At 39.8% G+C, this 21,413-nt stretch overlaps 1 protein-coding gene across 1 annotated transcript; it reads left to right on the top strand.

Annotated features, from left to right (window-relative positions):
* Window positions 1-1,396: 1,396 nt before the first annotated feature.
* Window positions 1,397-20,610, top strand: LOC101737467 (neuronal acetylcholine receptor subunit alpha-5). Its single transcript, XM_004933513.5, has 12 exons — window positions 1,397-1,590; window positions 4,229-4,435; window positions 6,538-6,669; window positions 7,969-8,130; window positions 10,117-10,307; window positions 11,511-11,617; window positions 15,440-15,571; window positions 15,998-16,103; window positions 16,564-16,771; window positions 17,715-17,861; window positions 18,926-19,086; window positions 20,300-20,610. The coding sequence occupies exons 1-12, from the start codon at window positions 1,509-1,511 to the stop codon at window positions 20,501-20,503; spliced, it is 1,839 nt and encodes a 612-aa protein (XP_004933570.1). The 5' UTR covers window positions 1,397-1,508; the 3' UTR covers window positions 20,504-20,610.
* The last annotated feature ends 803 nt before the right edge of the window (window positions 20,611-21,413 follow it).

A 21,413-nucleotide genomic window follows, 5' to 3' on the forward strand; every position in this document is an offset into this window, starting at 1 on the left:
CGATGCTTCACATCTGCCAGGCGTCCCGTGACGGCCCTTTTTTTTATTATATCTATATTACACCTATCATAACTTCAAAGGATTATACTAGATTCACCAAACGAGTAGGTGAGCTCACGGGGCACTAACCTGGCGAATTTGCTAACACTAGCCCTCGCAAGAGCAGTGCTTCGCAAAATCTACCATCGGATCAGAAACGCGACCCGCTCAGAAGATCCGGCGAGAAACTCAGTGGACTGTGTCTGAAGGATAGACATAATTAAAAAACACCTTCGAATGAAATTGAGAAATTCTAGAAGTCTTAGAATAGTGCCGCCTTATCTCATCTAATGACTGTCGTAAAAGGTGGCTTAGGGAATCATCAAAGAAGGGGTAGCAATGTTAGCTGTGTATTATGCCGGTGCATAATACACAGAGCCGGCATTTGCTGATGGTAGGTGTATTGTAAGTCCTTACTTTTATTATTTATTTTTTATTGCTTAGTTGGGTGAACGAGCTCACTGCCTACTTGGTGTTCATTGGTCACCGGAGCCCATAGACATCTACAACGAAAATGCCACTACTAACCTTGAAACATCAGTTTTATAATATAAGGCTATCCTGTCCTTCAAATCGAAAACACGCCCTACGACCCAAGATTAAAGAAACAACTGTAGTATTTGTAAGAATGGAACGTATGAAAAGAGTGTGAAACGGTGCGTTAAGATGTGAGTGAGTGAAAACGGAAAGAAAGGGAGAAGAGAATGACAGAGAAAAGGAAGATGGCGAAGACGGTTAAAAAATGAGCAAGGCGTAATAAAAGTGTTAATTAAATTTTTAATTATTATCATAACAGAAGATTTTGGAACAGTGGGAGTTTTATTTTATACGCTGCGATTCCTATTCTACACAACTTTTAGTAAAACCTTCCATATAATATATAATATAATATACTAATATATGAATCTACAGTGGTTTTTACGGATGTTCCGTTATAACTACTGAACCGTGCATCCGATTGACTTGAAACTTGGTATCTATGTAGAAAATACATGTACTTAATGGATAGGCTAATATTTATATGAGTGTTGGACTCCCTACACTAGTTGCGGGGGCATTAATGATGAGAATCTTTGTGGGGGTGAGAAACAATAATGTTAATTTTAAATGCCCTGCGAAGCGGACGGGTACAGCTAGTAATTAATAAAAGTTGTCCATAAACACCTAATAAGCATGTGTTAGCTTATAAAAATATTGGCCCACAAAGTTTTGACCACGACATGGTCGTAAATTTTAGCTTCGTCTTCCCCACAGGCCTCGTCGAAAACGACCGAACAAAACCCAGAATTGTTTTATTTAAAGCATTATCACATGGAACGGAACGTCCAGTAACATTGACACAAAAATTATCTTTAGTTTCCGTTTCGCAGTTGTAGTCCCTGTCCTAAAGCGAGTAGACTTGTGCCTTTTTTTTAGCAAATAAAATATAGTTTAAATTTCTTTTTTGTTAAACGTTATTAGTTGATAAAATGAAACGGACTGTGTTCATAATCTGGTTACTCGCATGTGTGTGTACAGTTAGAATGGATAATTTCACTTATAGTTACAAAGGTGAGCAATTGAATGTATATATCACTACATAGTATAAAACAAAGTCGCTTTCTCTGTCCCTATATCTGTCTGTCCCTATGTATGCTTAAATCTACAAAACTACGCAACGGATTTTGATGCGGGTTTTTTTAATAGATAGAGTGATTGAAGAGGAAGGTTTATATGTATAATAACACCCATTAAATAGTGGAGAAATCAATAATAAATTACATTTTCCGAAGCGAAGCGAGGGCGGGTCGCTAGTTTTTAATATAAGTCAAAGAATCGTTGTTAAAGCATAAACGGCTAGGACACTCGTATCGAGCGACCATTACGAGATTCAAATCTAAGATATACCAATTTTATTATGTAAATACTTCGAACGACTTCAAAGATGAAGGAGTAAGAAATTTTCTGGCTTTAGAACGTAGGTATTGTACGCATGGATGTCTGTCTGTACGTCAAGCACGAAACTATTTTTGGAGTTTACTCCTTAAGAATCGATTTACATATATAGGCCCGGGGTATGAAAATTATGGGGACCAAAATCGTACTAGAGAGTATAGCATGTCACACGAAATGCGTTATGCGCCTGATTGGCTCCTGATTGGCGCGCGCACGCATCACCATGGTCACCATCAGGAGCCAACGCGCGGCCGCGTTATCGCAGGTGACGCCGGGCTGCTGCGCCGGCAGTCCGCCACAAAGCCTCGTACTGATCGCGCGTTTCTCTCATTATTGTATTTTCATATATTTGTTAGTCGTTTGTTTTGTGTCTCGTTAATTTGTTAATAATCTGTAGTGTATCGTGTTGTCGTAATATAGAACTATTTCTCGTATTGTTTCGTTTAATTTACCGACATCGTTTTGCTTGTGGCCGGACGCCGTTCGGGTTCGATTCCTGAACGTATCAACTGTTAGTGGGTTGATACCCGAATATAACCCGCTACAAATCATTTATTAATAAAGCTTATTAAATATAAACAATTCCTTCTATCAGTGAATGGACAACTTATATATTAATTGTAAAAGTGAATTATATAGACTTACTTAATTACCGCATCCACGTGTTCCGCAACTCCCGGATCATTCTCACTAGAATACGTAACTTCCATATTTTACTGTATTCAACTGACACAAATTTATATTTATATCCAGTAAACTCCAGTCGTGCGTCGGAGCGGACACACACACTTTTTTTTTTTCTTAGATGAGTGGACGAGCTCACAGCCCACCCGGTGTTAAGTGCTTACTGGAGCCCGTAGACATCTACAATGTAAAATGCACCACCCACCTTGAGATATAGGTTCTAAGGTCTCAATATAGTTACAACGGCTGCCCCACCCTTCAAACCGAAACGCATTTCTGCTTCACGGCAGAAATAGGCGGGGTGGTGGTATCTACCCGTGCGGACTCACAAGAGGTCCTACCACCAGTAATAACGCAAATTATAATTTTGCAGATTTGATTTTTATTACACGATGTTATTCCTTTACCGTGGAAGTCAATCGTGAACATTTAATTTTGTTAAGTACGTATTTCATTAGAAAAATTGGTACCCGCCTGCGGGATTCGAACACCAATACATCGCTAGACACGAATGCACCGGACGTCTTATCCTTTGGGTTACGACGATTTCAAAAAGTGAAACACGAGACATGAAATCTAACTCTCAATTGTGTAAGCAACTCCACCCTTTAAACCAAACCGCTTTGAGGCATAGTACTTAATAAGCCGATTGGTTGTACTTACCCATACACGCTCACAAAAACCCGTCAGCAGTGAATATATAAAATGAAAAAGCTTCCTACAATTTACGCGAATATTTAAATGAAATTACAAATTTTTACCAAAAAAAATCGTAATTACGCACACTAAAGCATTTAAAACATCGACATGAACAAATTTAATCAAATAAGGTTGGTAAGGTAAAATTAAAGACGAGATTCAATTTTGAAGTGAAACTTCCTTATCGGCGTTGGAAAAAAATTTACCGTCACATTTTTCGGTTACGCGTCACATTTTTCCGTTACGCGCCATCTGTTTTGTATTCATGTCTATGATAATAAAATCCTTTTGTTTAAACTTTATCTAATTTAACTTTTTTGTATTCATGTCTATGATAATAAAATCCTTTTGTTTAAACTTTATCTAATTTAACTTTATTTAACCAATTTCTAGAAAGTTGCATGTAGATCATTTTTCGAAAAATAAGGCCATAAATAAGTTTCACTTCTTACGTGTGTACACTAGTACACGCACACATTTTTTTTTTTATGTTTAATACTCTATGAGTACAGACACATCACAAGCGAAATCCTACAGCTTACCTCGAGTTATAAGATTGAAACCTCAATGGCATCGGCCCAGACTATGGCGGACTCGCAAAATCTAGAACCTCTTGTTGGTCCGTGCGGGTAGGTACCACCACCTTGCCTATTTCTGTCGTGAAGCAGTAATGCGTTTCGATTTGAAGGGTAGGGCAGCCGTTGTAACTATGCTTGAGACCTTAGAACTTATATCTCAAGATGGGTGGCGCATTTACGTTGTAGATGTCTATGGGCTCCAGTAACCACTTAACACCAAGTGGGCTGTGAGCTCGTTCACCCATCTAAGCAATAAAAAATAATAATAAAAACGCTGAACTGTCTTTTTCCAGATGCGATGCGCTGTAAAGAGCATATCTGTAGACACGGTTACAGTTACGAAACTTTCTACCGGGTGGACGCGAACGAAATGAGGAGCATCAACGTTGACCCTCATTCAGTCTTCGAGATGCACATCGCGATCCAAGCCGCCAGCAACGGACACATAGTGCTCTCTGAAATCCCTAATCCTGGCGTCAGTGATCCAGTTTACGAAATTGGTGAATATCTATTACAGTCTATAATATACTAGCTGACCCGGCAGACTTCGTAGTGCCTCAATCGATAAATAAAAGACCTAAACTTTTGTATAAAATAAACCTAAAACAAACAAAAGGAATCCGTCCGACGGAGGACATATCAAAGGAAAAACAAAATTGTTATTTTTATTTCATTTCGAGCATTTTCATATTTATCTACCTTTTAAACCTTCTCTGGACTTTCACAAATAATTCAAGACAAAAATTAGTCAAATCGATCCAGTCGTTCTCAAGTTTTAGCGAGACTAACGAACAGCAATTAATTTTTATATATATAGGTATATAGATTATGTAGTATGTAGAAAAAACTAAACAAAACTACTGTCGGCAATATAGATATTTTAAATAGTTGAAGTGATTGTAGAGTATCTCTCGAAGTCACCATCACAATAATATTTCTATGAGAAGAAAAAATACTGGTCTATTAATGATATAAAACCGTAGCAAACCCAATGGGTGAGTAATTTCTAATGATTTTTATCCTTCACATGCTTTAATATTCTAACTGTAATTTGGAATCTATACTAATATTATAAAGAGGCAAGATTTGTTTGTTTGTTTGTATTGACTAGGCTCCGAAACTACTGAGCCGATTTGAAAAATTCTTTCACTGTTTGAAAGCTACACTATTCCCGAGTGACATAGGCTATAATATTTTTTGACAAAAATTAGGGACCCTTACTTAAACTCCAATAATGTAACCCAAGGTGTAAAAAATTACCTAAAATATTCTTTACATCGCGTGCCTTGAGAAAACTATTAATGATAGAATAAAATAATGTACTACGACTTTGTAGAACTCATTTTTTTATTTACAAAAAGTGTCACGACAGCATATGTCTAACTATTATAGTTATGCCGCAATAAGTGTTCTGTTATTTAAAAAAAATAAAACAACGTCAAATATCGTTTGAAATTTTTGTTAAAGACCCGAGCGGAGCCGGAGCGGGGACGCTAGTCTTGCTATAAAGTATTGTTATGCCATACTAACAACGCTATCTAGTTTTTTTTCGTTAACTTGAATGTAAATCTTCACAGAATTATAGAATTGTTACGTTCATTTTATTATGGAAGTTAAATCAATACAAATCAGTGCGAATATTAAATGCGTATATATATAGGTAATTATCTTGTGAGAACATTTTATGTTCTTTTTTTTTTTTTTTGCTTAGATGGGTGGACGAGCTCACAGCCCACCTGATGTTAAGTGGTTACTGAAGCCCATAGACATCTAGAACGTAAATGCGCCACCCACCTTGAGATATAAGTTCTAAGGTCTCAAGTATAGTTACAACGGCTGCCCCACCCTTCAAACCGAAACGCATTACTGCTTCACGGCAGAAATAGGCAGGGTGGTGGTACCCACCCGCGCGGACTCACAAGAGGTCCTACCACCAGTAATGTGCATTGTCTAGCTCAACTGTTAGTGCGATTATAGGAAATCCCAGCAATATATTTCATTATTCAGATGACATTAGCAATAGGGAAATAATAACCTATTGCCTTTAGATACATAAAACTGTAATCGAAGAATCGCGTGTTATTTACACTACAATTTATTACTCGCCGGATGTTCTCAGTGGGTCGCGTTTTCGATCCGGTGGTAGATTTTTTTTTTTTTTTTATGATTGAAGGATTACTGGTGGCCCGGAGGCCTTTCCAGTTTCACCAAGACAGGTGGGCGAGCAAAGGCTCAGCCAGGAGGGGTGGGATTTGCTAACAGCTGCCCGAGCGCCTCCGAAGGAGACCTAACAATTCAAGAGTAGGGTGGTAGATTCTGCGAAGCACTGCTCTTGCTAGGGCCAGTGTTAGCAACACTTCCGGCTTGAGCCCCGTGAGCTCACGTACATGTTAGGGTGAAATAGCCTCTCAAGGCTATCAGCATAGGTAGGAAAAAAATCTAAATAGAGAGTAGATATGAAAACAATACTTTGAGTGGTCGAAAAATGTAATCAAGCTACAGCGTCGTAGCCATGTCACATGCTCACATTCTGGAAAAAAACAGCTGTATTAAAACAGCTTTTAAATCGTGATTGATAAAGTCGAATTTGCTATGTATTCAGTGGTCGGCGGTGGAGGGAACAAGTTCACCGAACTACGCCGCAACCTGCGACGCAATGCCAAGAGCTCCGTCACCACACCCCAAATATTGTCCCCTATAGAACTCAGAGGCTTCTACATCAAAATATCTGAAGGTGAGTCCGTCTGTAACTGGATTTGCGGTCGCTTCGGACACTATTCGAGTATCCCCGAAGTAAATTTCGGTTTAACCTAAACTTTGCGATGTTGGTAAGTTTTACGCTGTTGGCGAAATTTGAGGTAAGTCGTATTTCGAATTTGATATAATCCTTGAAAGTTCAATGACAATACCGACATGAGATTTTGTCACAGTTTTGTTAGGTTAGGTTAGGCGAACTGGTGATAAGACCTTTTGTGAGTCCGCACGGGTAGGTGCCTATATCTGCCGTCAAACCGTGATTCGTTTCGGTTTGAAGGATGGAGCAACCGCTGTAACTATACTAAGACCTTAGAACTTATATCTCAAGGTTTGTGGCGGCATTTACGTTGTGAATGTCAATGGGCTCCGGTAACCGCTTAAACTCAGGTGGGCCGTGAGCTCGTCCATCTACCAAAACAATAAAAAAAATAAAGTAAAAAAAAGGTTTTTTTATCATGCTACAATACGACCGCTACTGGACACCCTATTGACTCTCAATCAATTGTTTGACTATACTAAATACTACTATTACTAATGACTAGTGGTAAATCACTAAAATACATGAAACGCCAATCCACCAAACTATACGACGCCGAAGTGCTCTTGACTCTGAACTATGACACTGTCCAAATTCTGCGAGCCAGGTGCCAATTTAACCTAGTTCATATAAAATAACCGAGGAATTAAATCATTTTGCACCAGTAATATTGATAGGCATGTTGTGAACTTACACGGAGTGATGTCTGTTATGGCCTAGAAGCAGACAGACATTGCGGCTTAAGATCTAGACTCGGTGTTTCCCAAACTTTATTGTGCCTTGCCCTACTATAATAATTCTATAATTTTTAGCCCCTCATACATAATTTCAAAGATTTAAAAATTTATTTGACATATACATAAATGATAGGTTTAGGAAGAAATCACTATGAAATTGTAATCAGAGCACAGTAAGTAATATTTCAAAACATATGATAAAAACTGAAATTCAAATTCAATTTAACAGATTTTCTATATTAATTTAGTGCGATTGCCCCCCTTTATTATCAAAATGTCCCCTTGTGGAGCATGGGCCCGAAGTTGGGAAGCACCGGTCTAGACAGTACAATTGGCAGTAAAATATAAGTGGCAATCGAACGTCATGTTTCAAAGCGGATGACAGCTATTTTCTTGAATCTATAGCTTTGACTAATCTGTCACCATCAGGATGACCGTAATAACATCTAACCGTCGAAGCGTTGCTAATACGAAGAACCTAACCAAATCCCCTGTCGAACAGATGGCCTGGTAGAATTCGGTAGAGAAGGACAGGCACTACCTTTGATAAGCTTCAATGATGTCGACCCATTATCCGTGAAGTACTTCAGCTTCGCGGCCTGGAACGGCGTTGAAGCCAAATTCTTGTACGACTGCCCTATACCCGGAGACACGTCTATTGAAGGTGAGATTTCCTTAATTAGATTTTTATTTTTTTATTTAGAGTAATTAAACTTTTTTCGTCTGTGTGTTGCATGTCGCGTGACGGTCGGCCGCGGAGTAGGGATAAAGTGAAAGACGCTCGTCAGAGCAGCCAAGGCCAATATGGCGGTGCCTATAATTCGCAGCAGCTGACCGTGTAGTGTACAGACTATTGCTCTTTTGTGCCAGTGCTCCACGCTATTTTGTTTGTTTTGTCCGTGTTTAATGTAAATGTTGTTTGTCAGAGTTAAATGTCTATAATGTGAAATAAAGTTTCACTTTTACCATGGTTTCATAAAACCACACAATCCTTTTATATTTGGAGATTTTTTATTTTATTGCTTAGTTGTGTCGACGAGCTCACAGCCCACCTGGTGTTAAGTGGTCACTGGAGCCCATAGACATCTACAACGTAGATTGTGGTAGGACCTCTTGTGAGTCCGCGCGGGTGGGTACCACCACCCTGCCTATTTCTGCCGTGAAGCAGTAATGCGTTTCAGTTTGAAGGGTGGGACAGCCGTTATAACTATACTTGAGACCTTAGAACTTATATCTCAAGGTAGGTGGCGCATTTACGTCGTAGATGTCTATGGGCTCCAGTAACCACTTAACAATAGGTGGGCTGTGAGCTCGTCCACTCATCTAGCAATAAAAAAAATAAAAAAAGGTGCGCCACCCACCTTGAGATATTATTATAAGTTCTAAGGTCTCAGTATAGTTACAACGGCTACCCCGCCCTTTAAACCGAAACGCATTACTGCTTCACGGGTAGAAATAGGCGGGGTGGTGGTACCTACCCGTGCGGTCTCACAAGAGGTCCTACCACCAGTAATTACGCAATTCGTGCAGCTCATAAGTTATCGAAAATTTTTGCTTAAAATATGTTTACTAAACAAAGTTATATGTTAAATATGTTTTGATACTAATGGGACAAGACCGAGAGCACAAAAACTAAAACCTGAAGTTACTTAAGTTCTTTGCTTAACTTTACTTCTAAAGTACTTTCAAAATTACAAAAACCGACGACTAAAAATGATAAATGCAAAAAGTGAATGCTTTTCTAAGTACTCGAGATAAAACGCATTTGCTTCACGACTTGACTGTCCAGAGTAAAATATAATCAGTCAAGAAATTTTTATTGTCATACATGATCAAGTGAGCTCTTGATCTATGTGATAATTAGACGGCACTAGAGACATCACATCTTTGGAGGAGGCCTTTACCCAATATGGGGTTTCCACATAGAACTACCAAAGTGTATTAAATTAGTTAAGTGATCATACTTGTTAAAAAAAATTTTTATTGCTTAGATGGGTGGACGAGCTGACAGCCCAACTGATGTGAAGTGGTTACTGGAGCTCATAGACCTCTACAACGTAAATGCGCCACCCACCTTGAGATATAAGTTCTAAGGTCTCAAGTATAGCTACAACGGCTGCCCCACCCTTCAAACCGAAACGCTTTACTGCTTCACGGCTGAAACAAGCAGGGAAATGTTTATACAGTGTAGTTGTTAAAATATGTAGTAGGAAATAAAAAAAGCTTATTATTAAAGGCGTCACAGAGTGACTGCAGCAACTCGCCATCGCCGTAAGCTCAAAAACTCCATTGTTGTATCAGACCTGTCTCACTCTTCAAACTGTAACCTGTGATTGTTTCACGGCAGAAATAGGCATGTTAGTCATCACTACAAGTGATAGCCCATTCCGGTGAATCTCTCTAATGCTGAACACGACAGCCACTCAGTGAACCCATGCATCAGTTAACCCATGAATCAGCTCGCCGAGTTTCTCGCCGGATCTTCTCAGCGGGTCACGATTCCGATCCGGTAGCAGTTTCATTCGCAAAGCAGCTGCTCTTGAGTTGTTAGGTCTCCGTCGGAGGCGCTCGGGTAGCTGTCAGCCACTCAAAGAGACGGGCTGGTATTAGTTTAGGCATCCTCCAAAACAAAAATTAAATATTTTTACAGACATCCCTAACTCCCACCCAGAAGAGCCCAAGCTAACTCCTACGGACAAGTTAAAGCGGACTTTGCTAATGGGTCGGCTTCCCTCTGTCCCGCCCAATCCCGTCATGGAAGTAAAACTCGGATTTAAACTAACCAGCTTTCGGTATAACACTTTGGACTCCAAATTGACGACCACAGCGGCTGTTGTCGTGGTGAGTGCTTTTGCTTCATTGGCTTATTTTATTTGTAAATTCTGATCTAATGACTAATGAGTTTCAGACGCTATAAAAATCGTTAAAAGTCATGTCATCTAAACGTCATTAAATTAAACCAATTTTATTGTATTGTATTAAAAGATAAATTTCAAGCTTGAATTAAACTAAACGTTCACTATTGGTCGTCTTCGGTATACAACAAAATATATTTTGACATCTTTATCAAGCCTTTTAAATATAAAGTTTCATTTTATCCGAATTCTAATAAAAAGTTTACGGTCGATTATGTTGAGTAGTTACCAGAAGGAAGATACGTTACAGAGCTAACAGGCATCTCGAGGAATTAGTTCGAAATCTCAATTGTATTATTTTAATGCCCGTGTAGGCAGACGAGCATACGGCCCACCTGATGGTGAGTGATTACCATCGCTTATGGACGTGAGCAATGCCAGGGGTAGAGCTAAGCCGTTAAGTACGATAAAGTACTTTCCACAAGCCTAGTTTGAATAAGGACATGTCATGGCGCTCGGGAAACACTGTAACAGTGACCTCATTCCAAATCTGGATGGATGGTACATGGCAAAAAATATCTCTAGAAGCGCACTGTAGATGAACGCAATGGGTCTAGCTAGTATAGGTGAACTCTACCCCGGTGGGAAAAAACAAGATTATGGAACCATCTCGAACGGTTTCTATAGGCAACGGCTTGGCTCTACTCCTGGCATTGTTGAAGGCCATGGGCGACGGTAAACACTAACCGTCATGTGGACAGTATGCTCGTCTGCCTACAAAGGCAATAAAAAAAGCATTTCCTCAGAGCACTCCCCATGGAACATACGGGACAAAATACAGAGAGAACCGAAGTCCCTCCGCAGACGCACAAGTTCCAAATGATCTCGTTGCTACTGCTTCAATAGACATCGCTGTGGATTATACGTTATTACTTTATTACCGTATTAAGGGTGCTCACCATACGCCCCGAAATCGATAGCAACGCCCTCCTGGCTGAGCCCTTGCTCGCCCACCAGTCGTATAGAAACTAGAAAGGCCACCAGTAACCCCTCTAAAAAAAGATAGCAACGCAAATTCATGCACAATCATATTAAGTACAAATCCCCTAATGTGAGTACACAAAGCGCCTTAACTTTTAGACTGCGAATCGAAACCGGACCCACAACAAATCACATATTTATTTTACAGTCATGGGAAGATGATAGCATGGCGTGGAATCCGGACAAATTCAACGGAACCACCAACATCAAATTACGACAAGGCCAGATTTGGAAACCCTCGTTCTACGTTTTAAAGTATGATATACTTTTGTCTTTGTCTGAATTAATGTAGTTGAGTGCGATAGAAAATCAGCGACAGACTACCAAATATGACATGCTAACATATGGCATCTTGACATATGGCATGCTGGCATATATCCCGCGGGCATATATCCCACGCGCTATCTCGTCCCGCGGTCGCGTAATGATGGGCGTACGCATTGAATAGTGATGCGCCAAACGCCGAGGTGATCACTTGTATACTATTATCAACTTTGAAACATGCATTATAAATATAACGCTCTAGACTTAAACGTTCAAGGGCACAATCAAGAAAACTTCCCCACTCCGAAACATTTGTTTTTTTGACGTGACAACGTCTCATAATTCGATGGAGCCGGCTGCACGCACGAAAATACATGACTCATGCGGCGTTACCTCGCTCTGACGCGTACATGTTTCCGTCAAGTATGAAGTTCAGTGAAAAGTGAATGTGGTGTCAATTGTTTATAGCAACGATAATTGCGATAGTTGAAAAATGAAACTGTGGTAATTATGTTAAATAATGAAACATAGTTCTTCGGATGTACATACTGACTTTTTTATTCTTTACATAAAATTATAAGACTAACAAATTGTTGCTAGGCAACAACTATTCTTCTTAATATAAACTTATGATGGTTACATATACTAAGAAGGCCAGTTCTAACACCCCCACTTAACCACATAAGTTTTATACATTTATCAAGTTTAATTCTGTTCACTGTTTTTGTTTTGCATCAGCGAATTGTATCCATCTAACATGGCTGTGTGCCATAACTCTCGATCCGAACGTTCCATTGCGTCCTCAACTGACTTAGGATCTGATCCCTCGGTAATCAAAAAATTATAGATCATATCTTCTTGTATTTTGGGACGTCTAATCCTCTTTAAATAACGACGTCCGTTTGTAGAGCTGGTTGATTCATTTGTAGAAGTGGTTGGATCAGGAGTATTCATTTCCAATTCCCCCATTCAAACTATAGCCAATCATAATTAATTCCCTTGACTTTGAATCAAATTTCCTTCTATTGTTTCCCTTAATGAGTACTTGAGCTTTACTACCAAAAACCTTGAGATTGGTGATATCCACTCGTTCACCTGACCACACTTCTTCAGGAACTTTGTCTGAGATAGCCATGGTTGGAGACCTATTTTTTAAATATATAGCTGTTAACACAGCTTCTCCCCAAAAATTTTTGGACAAACCACTATCTTGCAACATACAACGTGCCTTTTCAATTACAGTACGAATTGTACGCTCTGCCACTCCATTTTGTTGCGGAGTGTGTGACACTGAAGTCTGATGATGGATACCATTTGCTCGTAGAAAGCTTTGAAATTCATCGTTTATATACTCACTACCATTATCGCTACGCAATTTTTTGATCTTTTTATTAGTTTGATTCTCCACAAACAGCTTGAATTCCTTAAATTTAGCAAATACTTCTGTTTTGGATTTCAACATATATCCCATAACTTTCCGACTAAAATCGTCAACAAAGATAAGAAAATATCGAGCACCACCCCATGTCTCTTCCTCCATGGGTCCAGCTAAGTCTGTGTGAATCAACTCCAATATATCCTTAGCTCTTTTATTCTTTCTTTTTGGGAACTTTTTTACGCACTGTTTACCTTTACAACAACTGACGCATGGTTCCTTACTAAATTCATTCAAGGTAAAGCCATCAACCAACCCTCTTAATTTATTCATTAGAGCTGGTGATAAATGACCTAAACGCCTATGCCATAACTTATATTGATCGTTAACAGGCGAATTGATGTCTTTAGTAACCAATGCCCTGTCATCTGGGTCTACTACATATAGCCCATCTTTTAAAGGTGCTTCTAAAATAGTTTTTCCCACTAAAGATACATCTGCAGATTTGTAAACTTTACAAGAATGTTTATCAAAAACAACTGTACAATCATGCTTACAAATACTACTAACAGAAAGTAAATTGGTTATCAAATCTGGTATGTACAATACATTCTCAAACTTTAACTTATAATTAGGCATCAATACATCATCACCCTTTACCTTAGATAGTATTTTCTCATTATTAGCTGTAGTTATATACTTTCGGTAACCACCTTTAGCATTTACTAAAACATTATCTGATGATGTCATATGAGAAGTTGCCCCAGAATCTATAATCCAATTTCTCGACTTTCCCATACTAGAGAGTAAGGTAATAAAATCATTAGTCTCCTTTTGAGCTACGCATACATTTGCATTACCTTTCTTATCTCTATCTTTATAAAATTTACATTGCCATTTAAAATGACCTTTCTTTTTACAAAAATGACATATTATTGCCTTTTTCGCACTACTACTAGGTTTTTCGTTATTAGACACTAACACAGAATCCATTTCAACTGCCGGCTGCTTGCGCTGTCCTTCCTTCATTAGAGCAGATATGACCGCTTCTGAAGTTAATTTCCTTCCAGAATGTTCCAACGCCATCACCAAAGGATTGTATTCCTCGGTCAACCCAGCCAACATTATGATCCCAATGAATTCGTCATCCAGTCCTGATTTGATTCGCTGTAAAGCCTGACTTGTCGCCTGCACTTCATTGATGTATGCTTCGATATTTGGGAAACATGATAATTTCAAATTAAATAATTTTCTTAATAAAGTGAGTCGTCTTAGCAGTCCGCCATCGGCGTAGGCCTTTTCTAACGCATCCCATGTTTGTTTTGCCGTTACGGCACCGGTAACAATTGAGAAAATGTTTTCTTCCAAGAGTAGACATATTTTTGCTCTTGCTTTACTATCTCTCTTTTTTAATTCAGGAGTATCAAGTGTGTCTGTACTTACACAGTCCCATAGATCACAATCTGTGAGAAACATCTGCGTCGCGAATGCCCATGTTCCATAATTGGATTGTCCACGCAATTTTTGTATTGTGGACTGCATGGTCGCCAGTATGTATATAATCCAAATATTTATTTATATATTTATATAACGGTACCTGGGCCCATAACCTGTGGTAATTATGTTAAATAATGAAACATAGTTCTTCGGATGTACATACTGACTTTTCTATTCTTTACATAAAATTATAAGACTAACAAATTGTTGCTAGGCAACAACTATTCTTCTTGATATAAACTTATGATGGTTACATATACTAAGAAGGCCAGTTCTAACAGAAACCATTCCATCAGTATTTTCTTATGACGTTGTCACGTTCAACTATCGTCAGTAAACCGACTTTACAGACAACCGATATTTTTTTCAGTCCACGCACGTCTTCTACAGCACATAGGTTCTCTTCTCTCCCTCTCTCCCAAGATTCGCTACAATAACCGGCCCTGCGCAGCCTGCAGCTTTTAGATTTGATTAACGTAGCTATGTTCATTTCAGAAGTGTAATCGATATTGATATTATAAATGTGAAATTCATTCTTGTTTGTGAACCACTCAACTGTTCTAAGCGCTAATAGCAATGGCGGATCTAGGGGGGTCATGGGGGTCGTGACCACCCACTGAGCTGGTTCCAGGACTTAGGTGGACCACTAATTGAATATAATGATTTTATTTATATATTTTGTCACCATACAGATTTTATGTAACTACATACCTTCAATATTTAATTAATTTAATATAATATAATAACTTTGTGTAATGGCAAACGTTTGGGAACGAACGCATCTAAATTTGACTATGTGACCCCCTCCTGGCGCCAAAGCTGGATCCGCCCTTGGCTAATAGTGAGCTGGTTCCACGAGTTATCGTGTGGCATGACGAGTACAGACGACGTCTTCCGTAGACGCAAAGGAAATTAGTTTTTAAAGTGTCTGAAAATTCCAGTTCGGATGGATATGGCGCGATGGATTCAACGAATCCGGATACAATTTCGTTGGCCAGCAGCGGGGAGGCGACATTGCACTTTCAGACCCAAACGCAGAACTATTGCTTCGATACAACAACGACTTACAGCAGGTAGCTTTCTTATAGAATTTCATTTGCTTATTGCATATTTCAGTGAATGATCCCAAGGCCAATATAATTTGATAGATTGAGTTCATTGAGAAGTCGTTGTGGCCTAAAGGATAAAACGCCCACTGTGCTCATATCAAGCGATGCGACTGTGTCGGTGTTCGAATCCCGCAGCCAGACACCAATTTTTCCAATGAAATTTAGAATTAGATGATTTTTGTTATAACCACTAAAAGAGGTGAGAGGCAGCCATTCTAGACATAGACACCATACAATCTATCTCATCTGAAGATTGAACCAATCACTTTTAGCTAACTCTTAAAGGACAATAAAAATAATCTTAATCTGAGTTGGGGGAGGAAAACTTAAGACGAAACTACAAGTTGATGATGGGAAACTTTTAGATAACAACTTAATGTTATGCTTTAGATGGCCGCATGATGTATACCAGTGTCTGATCGTCATAGAGCCTTGGGAGGCCCACGAAAACATAAAAATTGAAATACTCGACGAGACTGATGCGAAGTTCGAAATGGTAAGCTACTGCTCTTTCGAGAAGAGAAGAGAGAAAGAAAGCAAAGTGCCTAACTTCGGTAGGCAGTGGCATGGCTCTGTCCCTGGCATTGCTGAAGACCATGGGCGACGGTAACCACTCACCATCAGGTGGGCCGTATGCCCGTCTGCCCACAAGAGAAAAAAAAAAACTTCTTTCACTCCAGTGTGCTTAGTGCGAGTTTTTCAACGTTCTCGAGTGCGTAAAAGTTAACTCACTCACACTCAATAGTTGGAAAAGCGCCCCTAGCGGCAAACGTTCCAAACTCCGTACAAATTTGAGTTAACTTTTACGCTATCGAGAACGTAAAAAACTCACACTAAGCACACATATGCTTCAACAAAAAATATCTATATAATTACGTAAATGCGCCACGTGAGGCACTGGTGAGATATGCCAGTCGACATGTTAAAAAGGAACCAGTCAAGTAATCACCTACTAGTTTTCAGATATTGACACTGTCATCCATAACGAATGGCAAATCATGACAGAGCAAGTCACTCTTGATTCAGCGATGTGGAACGAGATCATCGACCTCATCAACAGCGAGGAGGTTCTGAACACCCATTTAAGTGACAAGATGATCATCACTGTGGACTTAGCCAAAAACCCTGACTTGTACAACCTGGTGTTCTACGTGCCTATGTTGGGTGAGAATCAGACTTTATAACCACCAAAGAACATGTGACGTTGATGAAATTATTGGACGAATTGAACTAGAAAGGCTTCAAGCCCACCTGGTGTGAAGTGGTTACTGGAGCCCATAGACATCTACAAAGTAAATGCGCCACCCACCTTGAAATATAAGTTCTAAGGTCTCAGTATAGTTACAACGCCTGCTCCACCCTTCTAACTGAAACGCATTACTGCTTTGCGGCGGAAATAGGCAAGATGGTGGTACCCACCCGTGCGGACTCACAAGAAGTCTGTGTTTTCGCTATCTGACAATAGATGACGTTATACTTCTCGAGCGCTCATGACGTCACTAGTTCCTTTGAAATTCGTTTCGGCTATTCGGCGATAGAATCGAAGATTTCGAAGTCGTCGTGGCCTAAAGGATAAGACGCCCGGTGCATTCGTGTTGAGCGATGCAACGGTGTTCGAATCTCTGGCGGGTACCAATTTTTAAGTACTCAACAACTGTTCACGATCGACTTCCACGGTGAAGGAATAACATCGTGTAATCAAAATCAAATCCGCAAAATTATAATTTGCGTAATTACTGGTGGTAGGACCTCTTGGGAGTCCGCGCGGGTAGGTTCCACCACCCTGCCTATTTCTGCCGTGAGGCAGTAATGCGTTTCGGTTTGAAGGGTGGGGCAGCCGTCGTAACTATACTGGAGACCTTACAACTTATATCTCAAGGTGGGTGGCGCATTTACGTTGTAGATGTCTATGGGCTCCAGTCACCACTTAACACCAGGTGGGCTGTGAGCTCGTACACCCATATAAGCAATAAAAAAAAAAAAAAAAAATGGAGGCACTCTTACCGGCGTAGCATGTTTCCTGAGCACCCCGGGTGGGGTGGGGGGTTCTATGGTTAAATATGTCAATCGTTAATATCATAAAATAATAAGCATTGGTACGTTCCAGTCCTAAACACGTTCGTCTTAATATCGTTCTGGACGGAGCCACTGACAATGTCAAGGATATGGTTCTACGTAGCCTGTGTGGTGTCTATCTGTTTTGGACTCTGCTATATCGATTATTTAATACCGATTCATGCGATACCTACCATAAGTAAGTTGTTTTTTTTTTATATATTTGCAGTCAAATCGCGAATTTTGAAAATGACGCATTGGGTAGAATCGTTGTCTTTGATTAAGATCCATAATTATAATATTCAATATGAACCTTCAGACAACTCAGATGTTCAATGGTTATCGGACCGCACACTTCGAAGGCATAAATAAGTACATATTTTTTTTTTATTGCTCTTGTAGGCAGACGAGCATACGGCCCATCTGATGGTGAGTGGTTACCGTCGCCCATGGACTTCAGCAATGCCAGGGGCAGAGCCAAGCCGCTGCCTACCAGCCAAGCCGCTGCCTACCTCGTAAACATTAGCATACTTGGGTGATATTTCGCTGAGCTTATAAAACCTAGGATAGTTTTTACCGTCGCAACACGCAACATATACAAAATATGATCCAGACAACGGCGGATACAGCTACCATAGTAATAACTACAGTGTTGCTGCATTTATGTATATCCAAACTTATCTTGGAAATCTCGTCAGCGCGAATTAGATTTCTGTCAAATGTCTTTTATTCTGTAATAGTTATTATTTAAAACTAGATATTTTATTTTAAATCTCTCATCTTTACGATTTTGGTTTTTTTTTTTTATATCTTACGACTCCAATAGTTAACTCAAAAAAGGCTACTATTAAGTGCAAGTACCGTTACGTGCAGTGGAGATCTGATAAATAATATTACCCTATTATTATTATTACACTGTTCGCGAAGTGACCCATAGATACAGCCCACTGAATTTCTCGACGGATCTTCTTAGTGGGTCGCAATTCCGATCCGGTGGTAGATTCTGCGAAGCACTGCTCTTGCTAGGGCTAGTGTTGGCAAATTCTCTTAGGTTGATCCCGTGAGCTCACCCGTATAGGCGTAACTAGAATAGCCTCTTAAGCTACCAGCGAATAAGTATCGAAAGAACCTATCACTGACGACATGAGAAGCGAGACCATAATAGACCCTTGAGATTTTTTTTTTTTTTTTTATTGCCCTTGTAGGCAGACGAGCATACGGCCCACCTGATGGTGAGTGGTTAAAATTTCCAATTGTTTTCAGTGGTGCTGTACGTGACGGTCTTGTTTGGACTAATGACTGCTGTGATGGCCAACGTGCTCCTAATATCGAACTTCGGTGAGGCGTTGGGGAAGTCGTCAGCAATGAAACAAGTCCTGACCTGCGGCGTTGTACGAGCGGTCTTCTGTTTGCCTTCCATGAAGGTAGTTTTTAAAAATCGATTCAGACTTGATTGGTAAATGTGAAACAGGGTGGGTGGGTGAACTCTGCCCACTCTGAACTCTCTGGTTTTGAGTGGTGACCAGACATCAAGGCAAAAACTATGCGATTTTAAGCCATAGGATTGCAGTCCCAGCTGCTTTGTAAACGGATATCTCACCCTCCCAACCGAAGCACATGATTGCTTCCAAATAGAATAAACAGATTAATGGTTTAACTTTTGGTAATTTGTACTTCAAACTTAATAACGGCAGAAGTTATTAAGTTTGAAAAAACTGGGAACTGGGAACTACTTAAAAAACTGGGAGCAAATCACGCACTCTCATCCAGCACAATTTGATTCCCTGTGTTATTGGTACCAGAGATTGATATACATACTTATATAAATTTAAATATATATATATATATATATATATATATATATATATATATATATAGATAATAAACACCCAGACAAACAGCAAACAAACCTGTTCATCAAACGAATGTTTGCCCGATACGGGAATCTAGCCCACGACCCTCGGCACAACCATCAGGACCAAGCATATACCACCATCCTGACTATTACTGTGGTGGAGCAGTAATGCGTTTCGCTTTGAAGGGTGGGGCAGCCGTTGTACTGTACAATTAAGTCTTAGAACTCATGTCTGAGGATGGATGGTGCCATTTACATTGTTAATGTCTAGGAGCTCCGGTAACCTTTTAAAACCAAGCTGTGAGTTCAGGTACCAATGAAAAATGATGTGTGGTGTCGTGGGACACCGGATAGGAACGAAACTCCTTATTATAATAATATTAATTTTAAGTTCTATTCGAGGTATAAAGAAAATAAAACTGGAGGTTTCGCAACAACCCACAGTCATTTGGTAACGTGCGAACTTATTGTGGTACACTTCATTCACGGTTGTTTGCATAAGAGTTAGTGTATTGCGCAAACAAACGCTCTGAGATCGTAGTCAATGAATGATAAAAAAGATGTTATTTTTTTGTACGTTATTACAAAGCTAAGTCGTACACTGTGTGCATTACTAATTTGTACGTTATTACAAAGTGAAGTCGTACACTGTCTGCATTACTAATAAAAATCTTACGTTACGGACGTTTTTTGCCGGTTAGGGTACCCCTCCGCATCGTCCCATAAGGAATTTCGTTCCAAAAAATATCTTTACTAATTAGTTTTTTTTTTAATTGTCATAGAAAGCCGCCAATGGGGATTACTCGGTCCAAGAAGATGAGGACTCTAGTTACATAGTGGATTCGCGGGAAGGCGTTGAAGAGATGGAGAGGAGTGACAAAGAAATAAAATACGGTGACAAGGCCGAACTAGCGGTGGTCGTTGATAAAATCCTTTTCGTTGTCTACCTTATTGTTTTTGTCGGAATGTTGGCAGCGCATTACTGAACTTTTTTTTTAATATCTGTGGTCAGAGATCATTCTGTCATTGTATATTGTATGAAATTTGCATTCAATAAATCCGTTAAGTTGGTAATAAATTTGATATAAATCTTGATCTTGTTTTATTTGTGTATTAAATTCGAAACTGTCTTATAACAGCGAATGATTAAAATGTTTTTAAACGATAATGAACTTTCGGCAACAGTGTAATTGTTTGTTCGTACCAAAATTATGTATTGTTTATTTTAAATAAAGTACTTAAATTCTTGTTGGTTTATCAATGGGAAAGTCAGGCATACGAATTGTTCTGTTTTATGGTCAAATTTGAGATATCGTACTCGGGCCGAGTCACACCGGAATGGCAGCGGCCGGCAGCGTCCGGCAGCGGCCCCCGGCGTCGCCGCTGGCAGCCTCGCGCGGCCTTCAGACTGCACGCGCCTAGTCTCCTCTGGACTAGTTTCTTCATTCGGCAATGATCGTGTAATAAAAATGAATCCCGCAAAATTATAATTTGTGTGATTACTGGTTGTAGGATCTCTTGTGAGTCCGCGCGGGTAGGTACCACCGCCCTGCCTATTTCTGCCGTGAAGCAGTAATGCGTTTCGGTTTGAAGGGTGGGGTGGACGAGCTCACAGCTTATATAAGCAATTTAAAAAAACGTGTGTTTAGAGTGAACATGATGGAATTGGTTATTATATAAACCGCGGTGCCGCGAGCGGCCTCGTGTCGCCGCTGGCAGGCGACGGCAGTGTCGCGAACTTTTCTAGCTTTTCAAGCGATACTGATCTTTTAAGTATATAAATAAAGTTTAAAATTATTTCACACTGAAAGTGCTCGCCGCGACGCTGCCGGCCGCTGCCATTCTGGTGCGACTCGGCGGAACGAATGGCTCCATGAAACACCTGGAAGTCCATCA

Source organism: Bombyx mori, chromosome 28 (assembly GCF_030269925.1).
Source record: "Bombyx mori chromosome 28, ASM3026992v2".
NCBI classification, from domain to species: domain Eukaryota; kingdom Metazoa; phylum Arthropoda; class Insecta; order Lepidoptera; family Bombycidae; genus Bombyx; species Bombyx mori.